Below are 22,691 nucleotides of genomic sequence, written 5' to 3'. Positions count from 1 at the left end.
TAGAGGCAAGTAATTTTCTCTTATTTATTAAAACTGCTCATGAATTTAAATGTTCTTGATAAGTATTTAATGGTATTACAGCATTGCATTGTCTTACATATATCATATATAGTTTCATAAATTCATTTACATTATTTATTCATAACTAGGCATTGTACCATTTCGTTTAGATTTCGAAATAGTACTTGTTTTTAAAAAAATTAAAATTAATTATCAGTAGTGGCAATAACATATGTTTTTTCCGCTCTAAAACTCAATTGTCATTTCAATTCTTATAACAAAAGTAGTTAAGTAGCTTACGCTACATTTAGCATAGTCCTTTGTTTTTGCATCAATATGTTGTTTTTAATACAATCTTAGGTAAAGTATATATTTGTTCTGGTTGTTTGTTTGTCTGTTTTTCATTTTGTTTGTTTGAGTTCATTAATTATTGGCAATACTCTAACTGCATGTTTTCATTTTCTTTTAAATGGTTTTAGTTCATATCCATTTTATTTCAATATTTGTTTCAAGCAAAGTCTTTTGTTCTATGTAGTGTATTTTTTTTGTTTTGTTTTTTTTTTTTATGTTTATAACTGTGCACTACTTAATTGTAGTTATTCATAAAATGCGTCTCTTTAAAGTTGCATAGCGTGCATTGTTTATTTTTATAATTTTCTTTCGAATGAAATCGTCTTTTATAGTAAACTTCAGCATAATTCGTTGACTAGAAATTAACTTAAGTACTTAAAAATTAAACTTAAATCTGATATTTTTGTCTATTTTGGTGCAAAATTAATTGGCTGAACAACATTTTTCTTAACATTTCGTGCTTAAAATAGTTTTTTTGTTTTTCTTTTGGTGTTTTTTATTTCTTTATTTTTTAAGTTTATTAGTGTATGCATTTATTTAAAAATGTAAAGTTGACGGCAGAGTTTTGGTTCTTCTATATATATACTTTTCTTGTTCTTTCAACTTCTTCAATGTGCATTTTATATAGTTGCTGCAAGCTTAAACAAAATTTTTCATATATACCTTAACAATTTCATACTACAATCCAAACATTTAGCACCAAAATGATTTAAAAATACGCCAAATAAACAAATACAATATATTAAGTTGATTTTGTGTTTCAATTCTTTTGCACAGGATTTGGAAATTTTTGCCATTTTAGAAAAACTACGTAAATTTGCAACAACTTTTTGTCTCACGTTACGAAATTAAGAGCTATACAAAAATACTTTGGTTTTTTATATATTTATATAACATGCTAATACATCGCAATTGAATTCTTAAAAAAAAAATTAAATATATATATATTTAAATCAATTGAATTAAATTGAACAATTCTTTTGGCTTGTCGCCCCGCAGCACTTAGCATTAAAATCACAAAAAATTAAATATTTATACTAAACATACGTGTAGAGCTAAGGTTAAGCATAAATAAAGTCAAAGTGTTCCTTTTGTTTTTTTTCTTCTACTAGTTCTCTTTTTTGAAGTTTTTTGCCTTTCTCTTTCAGTTACTTGCAAAAATATCAGTTAATTGTTTCTAGTTACTAGTTGCTTTAAAAAATTCATTGATGAATTTGTGTTGATAGTTTTTTTAAAAATGTTTTTTTTTTGCGCTTCTTACAAATCTCTTGCTAAACATTAAATTTATAGTTTTTGCTTATTTCGATTGCGAGTTCAAATTTAGGAAATTGCTGCGTCTTTCGCAGAAAATGCGTTGTGTGTGTGTGTGTGTGTGCGGTAATAGACGAGGGTTTTCTTTGTGTGCATTTAGTTTATTGTTTTTTTGGGTAACTGCTTTGGCTGCCTACGTGGTGTAGGTGCGTATTACGTCGCGTATGACGGCTCGGCAGAGCGGACACTGACCGCCGCCAACGCCGCGCCACTGCTCGATGGCGCAATCGTAGCACATGCACATATGCCCGCACATGTAGAGCACCGAATCAATGGGATTCTCATAGCAGATGGTGCACTCGGCGCTGGAATCGGTGCTCTGCTGGTCGCTGAGACTGTCCTTCCATTTGGTGCCGTTCAGTGTGCTGCTGCTTTGGGCCACGGGCTGCATGGGTATCAGAGAAAAGAGCATACATTAGTATTGGTATTAGTATTATTAATACATTAGAATACATTAGTATTGTATTTGAATAAGGGTATTTGATAATTATTTATTCTCATAGATTCAATTAGGAATTCGATTTCATTTCACAAGCGCAGCCAACTTAACAGGGGTACACATATTTGTGGTGCTGCCAGATAGCCAAAATAAAAATGAGAAATTTGGAGATTTCGATTCTTTCCTTAAATAAGGAAATAATCTTAAAATCTCACAAGCACAGGCAATATGTTAGTGACAATTAGAAAATCTCTAAAAGCTGGCTCTCAAAATTTAACATTTATTTTTTTATATATTCTATTTCAATTAACCTCTTGAGTGTTTGACTAATTAGAGCTCAATTTGCTTTTGGAAAAGTAACACACTAATGGAATCCATTTTTGTGATTAACATTCTACGAATGTAACTAGATGTAGAGTTGGCGCAGCCAACTTAACAAGAGGACACATATATGTAGTCCTGCCAAATAGTTGGAGTTTGAAGTATTTCCATTCAAAATTAAAATGAGAAAATTGGAGATTTAGATTCTTTCCTTATTAAATAAGGAAATAATCTTAAAATCGCACAAGTACAATGAAATTTTATAGGCCATGTCTGCACATTTTATGGACGAATAGAAAAAAAGGCCGTCAAACAATTTTTTAATCGCATCATATTTTGGATAGACTCTTGTTTGATTGACTAGAAATCAAGTTGTTTTCGAAAAACACTAATTGAATAAATTTTGTATTAATATTCTACGAATGTTGTTAAATGTAGAGCTGGCGCAGCCAACTTAACAATAAGGTTGCAATTTTTAGTGCTGCCAGATTGTTAAAAAGTAACAAGCAGGAGCTCTTTGGGGCTCGCCTAAGAAATGTCAGCTATATTGATGGACATTGAATCTCTTTGCTTTTATTTCTTTATTCATTCAACTCACCTCAATATATTGCTGACTGCTGGTGGTGCTGATCAATGTGCCGCTGGAGCAGGCGCCGGCCAAGATGCCGCTGCTGGTCACGGTGGCCGCAGCGCTTGCCGCCTGCCGTCCGGCCAGCTGTCCGTTGAGATCATGCGAGCTGCTGGCAGGCGGCAGATTAACGACGAGCACTGTGCCGCCGCCATTTGGCTGTATCTGCAGGATGTCCCCGTTGGAGGGCATGCTGATCATGCGGCTGCCATTGCCGGCATTGGAGGCCAATGTGCCGCTCGACTGGGTAACGTTCAGTTGCATTTTGGATGCGGCCAGCATCTGGCCGGCATTCAGGCTGTTCAGCGACTCGGCCATCGGCAGTATCCGTGAGCTGGCGGCAGTTGTGGCAGCAGCTGCAGCAGCAGCAGCGGCGCTTATCTGCGGCTGGGATGGGTAGGCGACCATATTGGGCAGCTGCTGGCGGAACATGCGCAGCGATTGCGTCGAGCCGTAGACATCGAGGAATGCCCACAGCTGCAGCGATTGATCCACATGCATGACGACGACGGCCGGGCCATTGTTCTTGCTGATGCTCACCTCGCCGTTGGGCGCCACAAAGAAGGCGATCTCATCGCCGCGCTGCGGCGCCGCAGCGATATCCTTGCTAACGACCCAATATTCGGGACGATCGAGCAAGAAATCCGAATCGTTGGGCAAATCATTTGGCTGCAGCAAGGCCGGATTGCACGAGGTCAGCCCCAGGGCCAAGGCGCCCACATACATCTGCTCCGTCTTGAGCACCTGGACAATCAGCTTCTCGCCAATGCGTATCGGCCGTGCCGTGAACACATAGCCCTGGCAGAAGTCCGACTCGGTGCGTGAGGCGACAAACCGATCGTGCGACAGCCGCACATTCCGTCCCTTGGTGATGTGAAAGGGCACCGGTATCAGCCGTCCGTTGGCATTGTAGCGCAACGGCGGCAGGCCATTCGCCAGATCGTGCTCAATAATGCCGGCCGCAGCCGTGCCGGCCAAATGCAGCGACTGTAGCGACGGCATCACATGACGCTCCAGCTCGTGATCTACAACGACTCCGGTGCCGCCGGGCAGCGAGCGACGCGATTGCTGGAGAGGATGATGCGCGGCGAGCTGTTGCTGGGGCAACTGTTGCTGCTGTTGCTGCTGCTGGGGCAACTGTTGCTGCTGCAGCTGCAACTGTTGCTGCTGCTGCTGTTGGTACATGTAAATGCGCGCGTCGAGAAACTCAATGCCCGTGCAATTGCCGTAGATGTCGATCACAGTCCAGAGCAGGCCGCGCGTATCGATGCCGGATAATATGACGCCCTTCTCCTCGTTGTTGATGCCATAGATGACATCGCCGGCATTGTTCACATAATAGTACAAAATGTTGTCCTTCTCGCAGTATTGCTCGTGCAGCGCCTTCGCCCAGAAACCGGGCCGATTGGTCAGATCGGGGCAGGCATATTTGGGCAGGGCGCCCTCCAGTGTGGCCGGGTCGTTGCTGGTGAAACCGAAGCGTATGCCGCCGTTCCAGTTGTTCGAGATTTCGGCAAACTTGACGCAAATCCGTTCATTGATGCGCACCGGACGTGCCGAGAATGTGATCGCACGGCAGAAGCTCTCGAAGCGACGCGCCAGCGTTCCATCCCTGGAGATGCGTATATTGTCGCCGTGCACCGTATGGAATTGCAGGGGCGGCAAATTGTTGGGGCCCGGACAGGAGGAGGGAGAACGGCGAACTGCAAGTGCAAAAGAAAGAGAAAGAATGAGTAAAAGTGAGTCAGCGACTTGACAAAGAGCGCAGCAAATTGCAAAGCTTAAAGCTTTTTAAAGCACATTAAACAGAAGCTTTCAGCTTTAAAGCTTTTGATTGCGTTTTTAAGCTTACAACTTGTTTTAATTGTTTGCGATACAATTCTTGTAGCTCAAGCCAAAAGAGCCAGATGAGAATACAGTAAATTAGTTAAGCTTTAAGCTAAGGTAAGCTTCAATTGTATTCAGTCTCTAGTTGAGATTTAAGCTGTGTTTTGCCAATTTCAGTGTGAGTAAACGATTTAAAATGCTTTAAATGATGTCTTAGAGTTAAATATAACACTATCATAGCTTTCCTTCTCTTTCTCGGCCAGGAAACGCTTGACAACACTGCAACACTGAGCATTTCGTCACATACATATACTCCACATACCTTTCTATGGAACTCCATGCACATAACACTTGAACTCTTCCGAGAAGCTCGTATGGCAACAGCTGCCACACATTGTCGCAGGCATATCGAACGTTGATCGAAATGAAATTTTAAAAGAATTGTCAATTTGAAAAAAGAAAAGAGTTCAATAATCTGCCGAGCACATCAAAGTCACGTGCTGAGCCATCTAACTTTTAGGGGTACTTGCCGAAGGGGTTAATGCCTTATGCCAGGGGCTACTGTTAAGAGTTTGTAATATGAGAACTAGCACATGGCTTAGGAATCCGTACGGTTCGTTGGATTTCTCCAGAGTGTGTGTGTGTGTGTGGAGTCTACCTGCGTGAAAAACTATTTCCTTTGACTGAATGTAACTCGAGACGATGCTGCTATTTGCTATAAAATGTAGCTGGTAATTGTAACTGATGGTAAGGAGGTTGGGCAACAAGAGTTGCCAGATCGCATTTAAATGCCTGCTCAAATAACTGAAAGACTAAGAATACGAATTTAACTTTACGTAATTCAAAACTAAGACGTAGCTGGAAAATTGTAAGCAATAATCTTAGAACCAAAAGACTTATTACATGGTTGGGTAAGAAGATGCCAGATCGTAGAAATGTTCATGTTAAATAGTTTGGCTTGAAGATAAATCTTTCATATCTTAAGTCGAAACGATATCTTGCAGATAGCCGCTGCTCACCAGATCCTAATTAAATATTTATTCGAATAGCTTTTCGACAGATTATTGCAATTATTGCACCTTGCGAGCCCTTGAGAGTAACAGCAGCTGCCTGACAATTACCAGACGCATGGCAAAGAGCAAGCTCCAGTTAGCTGCGATATTAATAATGATCGAGGTATCGGGGCATTGGCGACAGGTTTCTGGCATTGGGGCATGGCATATGGAATGCGGCGGCATGCCAGCAACAGTTGCAAAAGAGGCCCAAAGAAAATGGGACGAGAGATCAAACAGACGGCGGCGGGCTGATTACCATGTTGATATGCGGCGCGTGGCAGCGTCTCAGGAATGGGTCACACACACACACACACACACACGCACACAGTCACAGCAGGCGTCTTGAAGGATCCTTTTGTGGATTATTTGATCAGGCGGCATGTGGCAGCTGGCCGTACGCCAAGGCGTTGCCTTGCCATGCCTTGCGGCAGCTGCAGCGAGACAGGTAAAACAACCCTCTGTATGCAACTAAGGGTAGCAAGGCGATCAACAGGGGTTGCTGGCGAAACAAATACAAAAGCGAGAGACTGAGAAAAATAATACAAAAAAAAAACAAAAAAACGACAGATGTTCAAATTACGAAAAAGCGCTTAAAAGAACAAAATTTCGAAACTAAGCTAGAGACAAGGCAAAGTATCTGCATCGAGGGTTGAAATTCAATGCGTTCGTTGCCCCGACCATCATATAGGGGTGCAGAGTGAAAGAGAGAGAGCGAGAAAGAGAGGGGGGAGCTGCATTTGAGCTGAAAAATCTGTGTGGCTGGAGTTCAAGTAGAACGCAGCAGAAGCAGAACTCATGCTCATATGCTAAGCGCGCTTCCGGCACAGCCCGGAAGTCTGGGCCAAAGGAAGCAGCAGCAGTGGCAGCAGCTCGACTTCCGCTTGGCCGAGAGCACAGCCCAAACCAGTTAAAATAATAGCAAAGATCTGCAGCACAGCTACATTGGCGCAGAATGCATTGCATCAATATTTATGATATAAATGGCCGCAACGAGGAAGTCGGAAATCACGTTTTGGCCGGCTCCACTTTTGCTGCTGCTTCTTCTTTGTTGTCGTCTACGTGTATTGGGGCTTATTAGCTGCAGGATGTCGCCTGGCGGCAACGGCGACGCCTACTTTTTGCCACAGACACAGACAGAGACAGAGAACACAGACGCAGACCTCAATAGTCCAGACGTTGTCGACATGAATGAATGAAATACTCGTAATATCATGTTTTCTTCATTTTATTCTTTGATCGAACCAACGCTTAAATCAAACGGTTAACGCGCTACGCGACGATCATATCAATTAGCTGGTCACAACTTGGTCAATTAATTAGCTGGGCCCGCAGCTAGCTGCGCTCAATTGGACAATGGGATTGCGATCATGATGAGCACAGCCGGATGGATAATGATTACTGAAGATCTCATTAATGATCGTGGGGACAAGGATAAAATGAGTTTAGAGATCGATAGTAGAGGGAGCGAGAGGAATAAAGAAAGAGAGAGAGAGAGAGAGAGAGAGAGAGAGAGAGAGAGTAAATGATCTACAGAAATGATCACATAATTGCAAATTCGTAAAAACTGAGTCGGATCTTTCATAGTTATACATAATTACCTATAGATCAGTTCTACATAGATTCGATTTTAAGAAAATTTCCTTCTTTCATTAGATCAACATGTGTTAATGATCAGCTGAAACGATCATAGTATAGATATCGACAAATATGGGGAAGATAGAACTTGTAGAACTCAGCAGTCAACAATTGCGATCATATACAATATATGTAGATCCCTAAAGCCACACGATCGCGGCTAGACATATATAAATTATCTATTGATCAGTTGAAGTGAAGTAGAAGTAGAAATATCTAATGACCTTTGCAAGCGGTGATCAATTAAATATAGATCTGTGGAGTAGAGACTCACGATGTGATCCACATGATAAAATGGAATCCTTTTTGAATATATCATGGAAGAATTGATTGTTGATCAAATGAAGTGATCATATTGTGTTTGCGTATCTCTAATAGTCGCGATAATATATTTATCGATCGTTAATGAACCATTAAAGAGACAACTTGATCTCTGTAGAGAGCAGCAGCAGAATGGATTTGATCTCAGCGAAACGATCTGTGATGTGGATATCTGTAGATCTGATAGACATCAATGCAATTTGAATATTTCTTTTCGGTGCAATTAGGTTGTTACTCTAAGGATCAGCTTATACACAAATTGGCCAATCTGTGGCACACATTACGATCATTCAGGGACTGCACAAGTTCAGCTGCCGAGTTCAGAGCTTTTTGGAGTTTTGCCGACAACCGACAACCGACATTCGACATCATCGAAATTGGCAAACGTGTCCGAGCCGAGCTGAGCCGAGCTGAAAACGATGCGAACGATCTGCCAAACGATCGCAGGCAAATTTTCGTACTTCTTTTTTTTTGGTTAAAGGAAAAACCTGATTTACCGTTGAGTGCAGACGCGTCTCAAACATTTCCCACGCTGGCCGTGAGCAAAAAATAAAAAAATTCCCACGACTCCAAATTTGTATATATAGGAGCATAGATAGATATATATATATATATATTGTGGATGCTTGACTATTTTCGGCTGAAAAACCTGTAACAAGCTACAATAATTGCAACTGCAGCGATGAGTAAACTCTTAAAAGGGGCAGCCGCAGCTGCCTTTGCAGCTAGCGGGTGGAAAACTGAAAAGCGAAAAGCGAAAAAAAATAGAATAACAAAAATGTGAAAATCATGCAGGTGTCATAAAAATGGCTGAGGTAGCACTCAAATTGCCCAGTCGGGCCATTGTTAGCCGCTTCATCTAACAGATCAATGATGAAGATCACAAAGCACAAAACAGCGACTGGCTGTAAATTGATCGTTAGAAATCATTTGGGGCCGACTAATCATTAGGTTGAAATTTGAAGAAACTCGAAGAGCACTGCAAGATATTTACAAGCTTTAAGTCTAGAGATTTTTGAGGATTGTTTATCTTTAAATTGAGCTTGGGCCAAGGCAAATATTAAATGAAGTCATGTGATTTTTAAGCGTGCCTAAAAAGTGTTGTGTTAAGAAACAATAGCTTTAAGATTAACCATGGTAACGGCAAAGCTTTAAGTTCAAAGTCTTTGCAGAGTAAGAAGGAAATGAGCTTTAAAAGAGCTTTAAGCGTTGATGCTGCAATATGGAAGGGATCAAATAATTAAGAAAAACCATTCTTCAAGGCATTTAATCAGTCGATAATTCTAAAACTTTGCTTTAAGAGGAGCACAGATTGGAGACGGTTTCCAACTAATTTTTCGATAGTTATTAATTAAAGCACCGAGCTCAGTTTATTAAGAAAAGCTTATTAGTTAGCGTAGCTTTATATAGAGCTCAGATATACTATAGAACGAATTGAAGGATTTGTAAAGTAATTTAAATAAAGCTTTTCATATCAACAGCATGAATCAAGCCTTGAAGCAAATAACTATTCGAGTGGTTTCTTTATCAACAATTTCTTTTTTTTTTTTCTAACTAATTTTCCCTGTGATCGTGTGTATGTATTGGTATGTGTGGGCTGGGGCGTCTTAAATGAGAGTTAATATGTGGGCTTTTAGTTGGACAAGCCTACAAGTTGAAGCTTAAGCGAAAGCACACGCCATCGAAGAGAGCGCCCACTCAAAGTCGTGCTCATTTGTCAACTGACCAAACGCAAACGCAGTGGCAACGTGGGCCGCATCAATTGATACACTTTGTAATCGATCTACACCGCCACCGCCACCGCCGCCTGCACGCCTTTACTTTAATTGTCAAGCATTTCCGGCAATAATTAAAGAGGCCTTCGCGTTAATTGTTGCCACACGTTCCAAATTGCCTACGCACGTGGGCAACAATGACAATGTTGGGCGACACGTGACCTATAACCTATGACAGAACAACAAAAAACCGGTGCGTAGGCCAGAAGCGCTGACGTCAATTTCAAATACAAATTTGTGCTTTCTAAGAGAGTGTGTGAGCGAGATAGAACGCACTTGACACGGCTGCCCGCTCTGCAACTTGTTGCTGTTTTCTTCTGGTGCATGCAAAACCGCTTCCGCTCTGCCGCAGCGGAAACCGCAAAAGCATCAGGCCAATTACACATACTCACACTCCGCCTCGCACTGTCTGCCGCCCGCTCTAACACAATGCAACTTTAGAAGCCGTAAAAGCACAAATGAGCAAATTGTCCATAGAGCGTGCAAAAAAAAAAAAAAAACAAAACATACACACATATAATAAAAGAACAAGAAATAATTGCACAATAAACGGCCGACGATAGCCGAGGGCCGGCAAGAGGTCAAAACTATGGAGTGATGTTTTTGTTGTTGTTGCTGCTGCTGCTGCTGCTGCAGTCGTACAATGCACTTTTTATGCGATTAAGCGAAATCTGATGACACTGCCATGGGATGCATGACAATTTGATGTGCGTGTGTTTGTGTGTGTGTTTGTTAAAGAGTAAAAGTAATGGCAACAATTGTGATATTGTTTAAATGTGAGAGCAACAACTGTTAAATTTCCCTGCAGCTGAATTTCCCATGTCATAGTGAGTCACAATTCATTGACAGTGGGCACTACAGTTTGAGTTGCACTCGCTGCAAGTTCCTGTAGCGCTTTAGCTGAAAATATATTGATCACACCTCAAGGGTTCAATGACTGCCAGCGTCACAATATTGTCTCAATCTATCAAACACACACACACACGCACACAAACAAATTTTTGTACATGTGTATAATTAGCTGCCGCGAGGGTGGCCAAATCAAATTTTACATGGTTTATTTTTACAAGTTGCGCTGTTTATGAGTCTTGTCTGTCTATATGGGTGTCTGAAGAGGGTGGGGCGGGACTTTTGGTTGTTTTCCATATGCGCACCGAAGCATGCGACCCCTGGCAAGAAGCTAGCGCAGCGCTCAAAATAGGAATTGGAGCCCGTTTCAGTTGAAGAAATGTACATACATACATACATACATACATATGTAGATATTCATAAAGTATGAAAATAACATAAGCTATGTATACTTTATAAAGATAAGATGGCGGACTTGACGCTCTTCCGTTTCGTTGTGTTGTTGTTTATCGAAGCGTTGCAATTGTTTCTACGTTTGATGAGAAAGGGCTTGTGAAGAGTTACATACATACATATGCACACATACATCTACACAGTGCATTTCCTCACACATATGTGAGAGGCCGGCGCACTTGACTGCACAGCAGCGTCGCAGCCCCTCTGCTCTGCTCTTAGACCACTTCAGCTTCTGCCTCTTCGTAATTAAATCACTCAGGCATAGCGAGGGAGAGAGAGCGAGTGAGCGAGACACAAGCACGCGCTTAATAGACCTAGACAGCTGAAGAGCTTACACATCATTATAACATTATAACAATGCATTTGAGTAGATAATAATGCAAGTGGATTTTTATTGTTTTATCACGTATTTATTACTTGGAAAAGCGTAATAACTGTACGTGCCAGCGGTTACTCTCTTATATGCGCTTTTTTAGCGCTGCTTAAGTCTGGCTCAAGCCCGTCCAAATTTGCATGACTTTGTGCTCTTAATTGTCATTTTCCTTTCAGATGTTCCATCGAGCTAAAATTAGCTCAGCTAATAGGCGCATCATGTAAATTTTGATATTCTCTTCATAATTATGCATAACAGCTGCGCACAGCTGCGAAAAAGTAGCGTAACTTATGCGCAACATAGGCGAAAAATCTAGTTGCCGACACATTAACGAACAGCCAACCTTTAATATAATGCAAACGCAGCGCCACAAAAAAATATATAAATAAAAAAAATAAAACACGACAGCGAAACAAGAACACAAGCCCGAAATAAAAAGCCAATCGATGAACAGCTGGATTTTTTTGGACTTGGCTGATACGGCCCGTAGGTATATCTCTATGTATCTAGCGTTTGATTTATCTGGCCAGTCGACTGTCGACCAGGGCGTGCATAATTGGTGCGAGTTGCCTCTTGGGCCACCTTTTGAGTGAGTTAATTGCCGAGAGCCTAGTGGAAGGCAGCTGTTTGTCCAGACCCGCATCTTGGCCTTACCTGTTGCTACCTGCCCGTTGTTGCGACACCCAAGACGGTTTTATCGTGTATCTATAGGGTGTACGACAACTATTATCTATTCGCCTGGCAAACTGTTAACAATATTTCTCAGTAGATAGATATGTATGCCCGAGCATTGCATGTGCTCAGCTGGCAGGCTGGTTCATTAACTGATAAACACAGGAGAAGAAAAATGAAAACTATGTGGGTCACTGTGATAAAAATGTTTTATTTGAGTGCAAAAGCGCAGCTATTTTGTTCTAAGAACTGTAAAATGTACTTTATAATATATAAAGAACAGTTTCCTTATAGCTCTAAAGCCTTAAAGCTCTTGAGCTGCACGAAAATAACCCAATACATGCAATTTTAAATGAGCGCCTAAGAGGCGTTAGGGGTTAGGCAGACTCTCTTCAAATGATAATTAGTTGCGCTCTTCCTGGAAAGTGTGTATGTATACTCTACACAAATTGCGATCGCCAATACGCACGCTGTTATCTAAATAAATATCAGCTTGACCAAAATTAGAAATAAGTTTCAAATATTTTGTGTGTGTGTGTGTGTGTGTGTGTGTATTTGCAGTGTTCAAAGAATGACGCATCAGAAGCGGCACTCATGAGCTCATAGGCAAAGCAAACCAAAATTAAGAGAGAAGCAATTGAAAGTTGTGCGATTTTGTTTTATCGCTTATACATAAATATTTACATATGTATGTGTGTGTGCTTCGGGGGAGTGTGAGATGCGCTGCTGAGCAAATATTTGTCGGCGCGTAACAAATGAAGCCCGCAGAATGCATTTGAAATTTGAGTGAAGTTGGCAGCGCCAGCAACAACAGCAGCAAAAGTAAACCGTGAGAAGCTCAAGTAAAAGCAGATAAACCAAAGCCAAAGTCAAAAGCGACGGCTGTGTCTATGGCATGCCAACGGGCAAGAAGCAGAAGACATGACAACAACAATAGCTGCTAACAAAGTGTAATAGAGAAAAAACAAAGACAACAAATACAGCAACAAGCAGCTGATTCCAGGCAGCAACAACAAAAACAAAGTAATTTCATTGATTACCGATACGCAGCGCAAATGCCGCACGTTCAAAACGAACTGGAATGAAATTGGAAGGGGCAACGGGTAAGCCTAAAAACGCAGCTACAACTCGCCTTAAGCCGCCGCCGCCGCCCCCCTCTCCAACCGCACTTTAAAGCTTGTCTTCTGCCTGCTTTTTTGTTGCTTTGCTTTGGCTGCTGCTTTGCCCAGTTGCCGACGGCGGCAACGGCGCTTCGCGTACAAATCCAACTACTACAACAACGAGCGACTGCTGAATGGGGCATTTGGCCAGACTTGGAGGGCCTGTCCACGGGGAAAAGGGGGTGTGGTGGCAAGTCGTAATGTATGCGTCATTGGCTTGGGGCTTGGTAAGACTTTTTTTATTCTCCCGTAGTTTACCTTCTGCTGCTCCGCCTGCAGAACAAGAGCGAAGAGCGAGAGCGTGCCAAGAGAGGCTTTTCCAGCTGCATTAAATCAAAACAAAATGTCAAAAACTGAGCGCAGTAATCGCTATGATAAACATAATCGCCCCTGTTGTGGTATGTGTGCTATATATGTTTATGTATGTTTCGATTTTTTGGTTCATTTAACGTATGGAGACTTTGCAAATTGTTTCTGTTTTCTTTTCGTTGATGAGAGATCGAGAGGAGTTCAAGAGGCACTTCCGGTGAATGTGTTAGTGTTGGAAATTGTTCAGAAATTCTTGGAAATATTAACTTTTAAAATGTTTTAGCTGCTTTTATGCTCTTAAATTAGGTCTAAACTAAAACACAAAGAATATGTGTTATTATTCATCTAAAATGTTTTCTTAAAAACTAAAGTCTATACGAATATCTTCAGTTTTAATTAAGCTTAATTTCATATAAGACATGGAAAGGGGAGTTTTAAGATCTGTGAAGACGCAGATTTTGAACCATAAAATCTCAAGCTTAGTTTGCAAAACCTCACACAACATTTTATGCCCTTTAGAAAAGCTAACTTTGGAGACTCAATCTTGGATACACGCGAATCGCGTTTGTTTAAACAATCTCAAGTGGTTTTTGCTGAGAGTTTTATGAATGATTTAAAGGGAAAAAACGCTAATGTATTCAAAAACTGTTTGTTGTTGTTTTTGCGTTTAAATGTATTTATTTATCTTTGCCGCATTCATTAACAGCACGCACACACACACACACACATACACACATATGATAAACGCGCGTCTGGGTTAATATTATGTGGGAATTATTTTCAAGATATGCAAAATTTAATTCAAGTAGCTTTGCCATGAATTATTTATATAGTTCAAGACGAATTTTCGCACGCTGTAATTACGGTTAAATAATGGAATGGAATGGAATTGAATTGTTTATTTATTTGCATTTTGTATTGTACTAACCGAGTCCAAAGCGTTTCTTGATTTTCTTCAGCAAATGCATTTTCTTTTTGCTGGACATTTTGTCCTTGGGACTCATCAAGAGCTCGCTGTTCTCCATGGCCAAAACGTGAGCGGCGGCCGCTGCAGCCGCTGCTGCATTATGATTATGATTGTGATGATGATGATGATGAAGTTGTTGTTGCTGCAGGTTGTGGCTGGTTTGTTGCATATAGTTGGCTGGTATATCCGATAGACCCATGTTAACGGTTAAATTAATTTAAAATAACTAACTGACAAAAAGCGCTTGGCAAAAACTAAAATCTTTGCTGGTTGGCAAATATTTTTTGGCATAAATAGAGTTTGTTATACATTTAAAACATTTTGGTATTTTTATATATTTATTGTTGTTTGCAACGGTACAAACAAACGCGAACAAGAACCAAACACGGACAAAACGAAACGAAACGAAACGAACGAGCGTCAGTGCCAGCTGCGTACCAAACACTTCGACGTTTATTTTATAACTGAAACTTCTTTGCAGCGCCAGCAACGGGCAAACTAAAAAGGCTGCGCCGCTAGCGACGGCGTCAGCGCCAGCGTCAGCTGAGCAGCGGTGAGCGCGTGAGCGCAAAACAGGCACGAGTGTGTTTCGTGTCGTTTGCCTGCATCTGCCGAGCGGCTAACAGAGTGTAAGCTTGCATCCTTTGACTCAAAGTCTTTGAGTTTAAGCTCTATTTAAATGATGGTTATGCTGTCTTCTATCTACTTACGTTTGCAGTTGCCAAATTTGAGTGAGGAGCTATTATTTCCTTGTATATTTTTTTATATTTCTCAAGCTCTTAGTGCATGCGCAGCGCGCTCTTAAGCAGGCCGTAATTGATTGCACCATACTGTGTGTAAAAGCTAAGAGATCAGAATGTATTTTCTTTCTTTTTTTTTTTTTTAATAGCGCAGAAGCACCGCGTGACTCGAACCCCAAACTCAGGTGCACATCTCTAGCTTTGAGGATGTTCAAAAAAAAAATGTGAGAGAGCGCAAGAGAGAGAGCAGCAGGCAAGACACCGACGCAGCGCGGCTTGCAGCTGTTTCTTATTTACTATGGTTTCGCTTTTGTGCCTGCCTTTCGCGTGTATTGAACCTCCCTTATAATTTCCTCAACGCAGTTGTTGTTGCTGCTGCCTGATCGTTGTGCACCTTGATCACAGCTCGTTGTTGCTGCTGCTGCTGGCGGCGGCTGTTCTAGGCCAGGTTTGTTAGCCGCCTGCATTTTGACCAGGCTGCTGTTGCTCTTTTGCGCTGCGAAGACGCCGCTAACTGTTTTGCGGCACTTCTGGCCAAAGTTCAGTAAAGTTCAAGACGCTTTTTTATTAGGCACCATGGGGCGATATAAGGTCTGTTGGCTGCCCAGAGTTGAGTGTTAATACGCGAAATTAAACTGGAATAGTATGTAAATTGTTTTTTTTACTTTTTGTGAACTTGGCAGAGTTCATTTGGGAAAAGTTGGGTTTGCAACGTGTTTTTTTAATATAAAAAAAAAACACCGTATCGAGAAAACAAAAGAGTTTCCATTTAGATTTTGCCAATTTCTAAGCTCACGCACGAAAATAAGCATTTCCCAAGAAATTCGATTCAAGGAAAAACGAGAATATCATGCGAATTCCTAACCTCAAAAGAGAATTACTTTTTATTCAAGATTAATTCTAATATGGAATTATCAATCTTATTAAGTTTAAGATTTAAGATTAAGTTTTACTAATCCTGGTAATATTTTTTAATTTTAGAGGTTTAATATCTTATCAGCAAAGACAGCTGAGAGAATATATGTACATATGTACATTTATTTCACCAGATTTGTTAATTGCAAAAACTTGAGGGGTTTTGGGGTTTTTGCACCTAGGAGTACCTAAATTTGTGAAGTCCCCTGAAACTTGGAGTGTTGTAAAAACGATTATTGTGGAAAATTCGTGTCGTAAAGCAGTCGATTGCAATAAATCAGGTTGATAATGATTTTGATAAAATTAGTTAATAATGATTCACGGGAATACTCAATGAAATTACAAACCAAATAACATACATATCTTTATTATATTTGTCTATATAAGACTGAATGTAGGTGTATGTACATGAGATCATCATCGACGTTGGGCATTTTATTTTATAGAAAGGAATAACAATTTTCGTTTGGCATTTACATTAAATGCTGGCTTAAGACAATTTTCTACAGATATTGATTTAAATAGCCATGGCATGGTACGGTTAGAATAACTATAGAGCTACGTAAAACCATGTGACATCGGAGAACAATAGAGCCTTGAACCCAAAGGCCATAGAACGGAACGTCGACAATTGTCAAGGCAAAGACAAATGGCAAGTACATAGAAGAAGTTGCAGCAGAGGGAGAAGAAGGAGAAGAAGGTAGGCAACCTTAAACCAGCCAGCAGATGTTTCCAAATGTTTGTGGGAGAGATCGAACGAGCGAGCGACTCTATAGAGCGCGACTCTAGAGTATATTTCTGCAAATGGGGACACTCACATGTGCAATAAAAATTCTAAAGTTAAAAATAATTTGAATACTGCACGAAAAAAGGCAGAATTATCTCCCCCAGGCAGACAGACAGAGAGACGTGGCTGCTAGCCATGGGGGCCTACACTTAGCGAAAAAACGCTTCAAAGCTGAAGAAGTTTCAAATTTCTTGAGATGAGAATTGATTTTAAGTTAGAGATTTTTTTTGACTAAAAAGAAGACTCCAAATACGTATAATAATACATTTTGCGGCTCCATTTCAAATAAGCAAATTCTTTAAATAAGTAAACTTTTACTTTATTCCATGTTTGTGCTTAGAATGTTTAGTTTCTTAGAAGTATAATTTTTAGATACTTTAAAATTGTTAAAAAAAAAAAAATTGAGACTTACTTAATTGAACTAAAACAAATTTTTGTTTTGCTACATTTCCGACAGGACTAAAAACAAGACTGCAAATACTTAAAATAAGACATTTTGCGGCTACATTTTAAATATTCAAATTCTTAGAATGTTTTAAGGTAAATGAGGCCAACTTCAGCTTAGTTCAATTCGGAACTTCAAGCAGCTGCATTTCGCTTTGTGTATTGGAGTATAAAAATAATACTTTTCGCATATGATTTAATATATAAATATAAAGCAGGGAGGAGCCTTATCAAAGACAGACAACTGGCGCACGTCCGCCACGTGTTTGCCAAGCCCAACAAACGATTCGGAAACCCAATTCTTCGCTATGCATACGTTGGATAAACGAGAAGACGAGGTAAAATTTACACCTGGTTGTGGCTGCCAGCGAAACAAACAAAACAAACGACTGTAAAAACCCTTTCAAAATGCGAAATGCAGCCACAGATGCGACCGATCTACACGTATTTGTTTGGGGGTAGGTTTTTGCAAAATTTTGCATTGGTCTCCTTGTGGTTCCTGTTTCGCCAGCGTGTCCTTTTTATTTCATATTATTTTTTTTTTGGTGTATTTGTACTTTGGCCAGGCTCAGCGAGAGCAGCTGTATTTCCTTGCGCCTGCTGCCACAGCCAGGATGCTGAATATGCATTTCCACTTTACTATCAAAAATTTAAATGCTTTTCTGTCAGGCCGTCTGTCCGTCCGTTTTGGCCGCCGCCGCCTCTGTTGATCCTTGCCGATCCGGCAAATTGCATCTGCTGTCAACGTATGTAAAAGCATCCACCAGACATCGGTCTGGCCATCAAAGCAATTATTATCCTTCATCAAGAGTGCTCGCATCTCCGACAACAGTTGTCCACATACTTAATACAAAAAGTAAAAAAAAAAAAAAAATTAAAAGAAAAAGAAAGAAAACCACAAGATCACGCGTCCTGCGGTCAGCGTTTGTTAACGCAAATGTCCTCTATTTTTATATGAGGTCCGGGTAAAACTTGAGCGCGAGCTGCAGCTAGACAGAGCTTAAAAGCTTTTAATGGGTGGGCCGTGTTCTCTTAATACTTGTAAGCTTGTTGAACCAAGTTAAATCTTGATCGAACCGCTCGATTAGCGCTTTTTAAAATGGTTCGGTTCACACATCGAGCTTTTCCAGAATAAACAAGCTGTGTGGCCTAGTCGGAGCTTTAAAGCTTTAAGCTTTTCTTTGCTTAAGTTCTCCCTTTAATGTAGTCCGTATAAAAAATCCCGAGTTCAACTCGAATCGGGACATTAAATCTTTGTAAAATCACAAAAGCTTTTTGAAAAGGTTCTTCCAATATTTGCTGAAATTGAAGTGTTTCGTTTGAAACTAGGATTTAATCATTAATAAATTGAGCTAGAATTTCGGCTCGGCTCAAAAACTTTAAGACGAAACAATTTGAATATCATAGTAAACTTTTACTCTACACATGAAAAAGCTATATCTTGACGATAGATTCAAGTCTTCGGCCTGATCAAGGCAGAATTTAAGAATTCAAAGTCAAATAAATCCTATAACAATTATTGATAAACCAAAAATATCTTCTGAAATATTCTCTTTTAAAAAATAGTTAAATAAATAGATTTATTAAATCACTTTTTCCATAGATTTAGCTTTCAATTTTTACTTATAAATTTATAATATTAGATATCCAATTGAATGATATCTTCAAAATGAAGTGTGTAAAATATATCATAAAATAGTTTACATCAATAACTCGATATAATTTCTTATCACAATTCCGCTATTATTATTCAATTTCAGCATAATCAGGTAAATGTAAAACCTTGACAGACAAGTTTAAGCTCGAACGTGAAATAGATAAAAAAAAAAAGTGAACTAAGTTCTTGATTAAATTGTCGCCAATCTAAATTGAAACCTATAACAATATAAGCACAGAAAAGTAGTTATTTTTTAATTGAATATATTACGAAAAGGGCTTCAAGTGGTTTATAGATAAGTTAGCGCCAGCAATAGATATGATATGGGGTATTTTTTTTTTTTTTACATAAACCTAAATACTAAGCTAAGAATTGAAAATATATGAATATTATCACAAGCTAAACGAGTTTTGATTTTGATTTCCAACAAAAACTTTTCGCATATGGGAAAAGGGCAAGAGAGAAGCGTGCGGAGAAGTCAAAATTCGATTCAAGCAATTTAAATATTTGATATTCCTTATCGCAAACACCTGGATAACGTTACGGCAGAGCAGAGCAGCTGAAGAAAAACTCATTCGATTATCTTTGGACTCGGATCAATAAAATGAACAGAGCCCGGAGACGAAAAGTGTAACAAATATCCAAAGAAAAATGTTGCCCAAGGCATGTTTAATTAGAAAACGACATATGCAAAGGATCCCGAGGATCACATATGAGCCAGAGACAGAGACAGAGAGAGAGAGAGAGAGAGAGAGAGAGAGAGAGAGAGAGAGAGAGTCCAATAACAGTTGTGTATATATTGTATATAAATATAGAAAACTAATCCTGGTTGAAGACAAGGAAATGAAAAAGAAAGAAAATTATGCAAGCACTTGAGAGCGACAGCAGCAGGCATTATTCCATGCACAGTAAAAAATTTTGGTTACTTTCAAAATCATTTTGTTGCTTACACAAAATGAACCTTAACCAAAATTTAGCTTAAGCAGAAATTGAAGAGATTTAAGTGAATAATCGAGTCTTTAACTAAATAATAAAGGAATATGTATGAAATTTAATGCTGGTTAGTGTTAAAGTACAACAAATTAAATAATAATATTACTAATACAATTGATATTGATATATATATAGAATGCCTTTCCTCTGAAATATTCAAGCTCTAAGCGGGACGGTAAGTAAACTTTTTAATTTAAAAATTTAAATTTAATTTAAGTAAAGCTAACAGATAATATCTCTGTTAATTTTATTATTCATTAAGCCAAAAAAAAAAAACAAATATAGAAAGTGAAGAAATTGCAGGAACAATTTGGCTTCTAACATTTAAATCAAAATATAGGAAATTTCTTTTCTAATTTTGATAAAATAAATAAAGATCGTAAAGTACAAATTTAAACCAAAATTTTATTGTATGTTAGCCGAAAATGTTTGCCGTGTACACATGTGTATATTTTATGTATAGGAAACAGTCTATATATAGAGACGAACCTCTTGGGTGCCGCATACCTGCGGCTGCGACTACGGCAGTTGTGCAGCACGGCAGGACGGGACGTAGGTGAGGGTGAGGTTGAGGGTGAAACCGATCAAAATCTAGCGTTTTTTTGGGTTTGCACTTCCTTTTGCAGTCGCATCCGCATACGCTAATCAAATATCAGGGACGCGTCCTGCACGTCCTGCCACGAAAAATACCCGCCAAAAACATATGTGGAGAGCGGGAATCAACGGGAAATGTATCTTATGGATGCAGCCTTGTGGCCCGTTAGGAGCTGTTTGCGGAAAGTTTGAATATTGGGAAAACTCGCGCATTTAGCAAGTCACATGGGTTGATACGTAGCCGGTCCTTGTTAGGTCCTTGCTTGGCCTTTGTTTCGTTCATGGTCAAAAATGTTGTGCGGTTTTCCTACCTGGCCCATATGCTGGCAAATGTGTGCGCTGCATTTTCACTTATTGGGTTTTCCATTATCCTTCGTTGTCCTTTCCTTGCAGACAAGCTGCTTTGTGAGAAATCATTGCCATAAACTCTATAATTTATTGTCTACCAGCTGCATAGAAATCATCATAGAAATCAGGAATATATACACTGATTTGCTGTTGGGGTAGAACGGGGCACTGTAATCAGGTAACAGGACAGGTAACTGGCCAGGCACCTGTAGCCCGCAGTCCTTGCATTACGTCAAAGTTCGCGCCCATCTATTGATTGAAATCCCGGTGCCTAAACTGTTTTTATAGCCGCGTGAGAGTTCTTCTCACTCCTTTGCGTCGAGCACTTCAGAATTTTTGACTTTCTGTAGCTCTAAGCTGCTTAAGGATTTGATGTCCTTATTGCATAGAGACAGGTTACCTTTGGCCAATGGATAAAAAGGGTACTCACTCGCATTGTACAGGTGTTTTATGAGCGCTTTGTTAGGTAAAACGGTGTCTATGTCGATATACAAAATAAGTACCTAATTTAATTCAGATCATTTCTAAGCGTTGTAATTAATATTAAGCATAAGTCCTATTTAAAGGATATTCCATGGTTTGCTGATGCATTTCTAGTTTCTTTAAAAGGTAACATATACATAAGTACATTTGAAATCGTCATTAATATAGGTTTAGGTATTAACCAAACCATTTTCAGGGAGTATTTGATGAAGCCAAGCTCCTTTGTCAAGTGCCTTTAAGGAAGTATTACATTCATATTTATACTTTATTTCATGTTTTATAATAAGTTTTGATACTACCTCAATAAATCTCAAAGTTGTTAACTATTAATCCAGTGCAGACATACAAGTAGGAAAGAAGGCATAGGGAAAAAATAATTTCGAATGAGGAAACGTATCGATTCGAAGATTTAATTTAAGATAATATTTCATAGAAGGGGAACGAACGAATAAAGGGTATTCTTGTATAGCACAGAAAATTCCTTGGCGGATTTAATTTCTATCTGTGTATTAACGTGTAATTGCAATTACTTAAATAAGTACATAGCCTTTCAGCAGAATATTATAGATCTTTAGGATCATATCGAGCTCGAGAGTCAGCAGTTTGTTTTCAGCGCTGCCACATTTTTGAATTTACTTTCAAGTTGTAACGCCTTTTAAATGAGTAGTTTTCAAAACTATCGAGAGCTCGCGCAGTGTCATCACTAAGGCAAACAGCTGTTTCTGCACGCGTGCATGGGGCGAGGGAAGGTCACAAACCCCATTGGAATGCGGCAGGCAACTTTTAACTATTGCCAATAGTGCCATAGCGAATCTAGCGAATACATTATAGAAATTTTACCATTATACTTAAAGCTTTATACTAAGCAGCCTACATGCAGCTTACATGTCGAATAACAGGCATAACACAAACCTCACTTTGTGGGCCCAATATTAATAATGCACTATGCAAACACATTACAAATTTATTTGACTTACCGATTTTACCTGCCGACTGACCCATGCTTACTGCATTTAATGCAGCTTACTCATTAGTAGCTAATGATTAGAATATTTTGGTATAAATTTCCTTGAAGCTTTCACCAACATTTCATAATTTGCACACACTTAGATTGCCGTATGCTCATTTAGAAAGGAACCGTATACTGAGGCGTTCTGTAACATATTTTATGCACGAAATTTAAAACAATTAATTGATTCGATTTTTATTTCTTGTGGCCACATTTTCTTTTATTTTGGTTGGCTGCCGGCAGGCCAATTCGATAAAACTCATATGGCCATT

At 39.5% G+C, this 22,691-nt stretch overlaps 1 protein-coding gene across 2 annotated transcripts; it reads right to left on the bottom strand.

Moving 5' to 3' along the window:
• Positions 1-1,217: 1,217 nt before the first annotated feature.
• On the bottom strand, positions 1,218-22,676 carry neur (E3 ubiquitin-protein ligase neur). Of its 2 annotated transcripts, none has more exons than XM_064696776.1 (3): positions 22,388-22,676; positions 3,021-4,753; positions 1,218-2,047 (listed from the first exon to the last, which is right to left on the bottom strand). In XM_064696776.1, exons 1-3 carry the CDS (start codon positions 22,410-22,412, stop codon positions 1,796-1,798), a joined length of 2,010 nt encoding a protein of 669 aa, XP_064552846.1. In that variant the 5' UTR covers positions 22,413-22,676; the 3' UTR covers positions 1,218-1,795. The 2 variants fall into 2 exon arrangements, with proteins under 2 accessions (XP_064552846.1, XP_064552838.1); XM_064696768.1 differs by lacking the exon at positions 22,388-22,676 and adding an exon at positions 14,411-14,896.
• Between the last annotated feature and the right edge of the window lie 15 nt (positions 22,677-22,691).

Source organism: Drosophila montana, unplaced genomic scaffold, assembly GCF_035044405.1.
Source record: "Drosophila montana isolate Dmon_TW-CO22-7 unplaced genomic scaffold, ASM3504440v1 contig_1505_1, whole genome shotgun sequence".
In the NCBI taxonomy this organism is placed as follows: domain Eukaryota; kingdom Metazoa; phylum Arthropoda; class Insecta; order Diptera; family Drosophilidae; genus Drosophila; species Drosophila montana.
The sequence above is the reverse complement of the archived record's forward strand: the minus strand, read 5'-3'. Positions and strand labels throughout refer to the sequence as shown.

What these genes read in the sequence shown, in the direction of transcription:
- neur (XM_064696768.1), bottom strand. Translation starts at nt 14,648, where the DNA reads ATGGGTCTATCGGATATACCAGCCAACTATATGCAACAAACCAGCCAC. An exon ending in CAAGAAACGCTTTGGACTCG is followed by an intron (nt 4,754 to 14,410) that starts GTTAGTACAATA and finishes TTGCACTTGCAG; the next exon opens with TTCGCCGTTCTCCCTCCTCC. An exon ending in GCAGTCAGCAATATATTGAG is followed by an intron (nt 2,048 to 3,020) that starts GTGAGTTGAATG and finishes ATACCCATGCAG; the next exon opens with CCCGTGGCCCAAAGCAGCAG.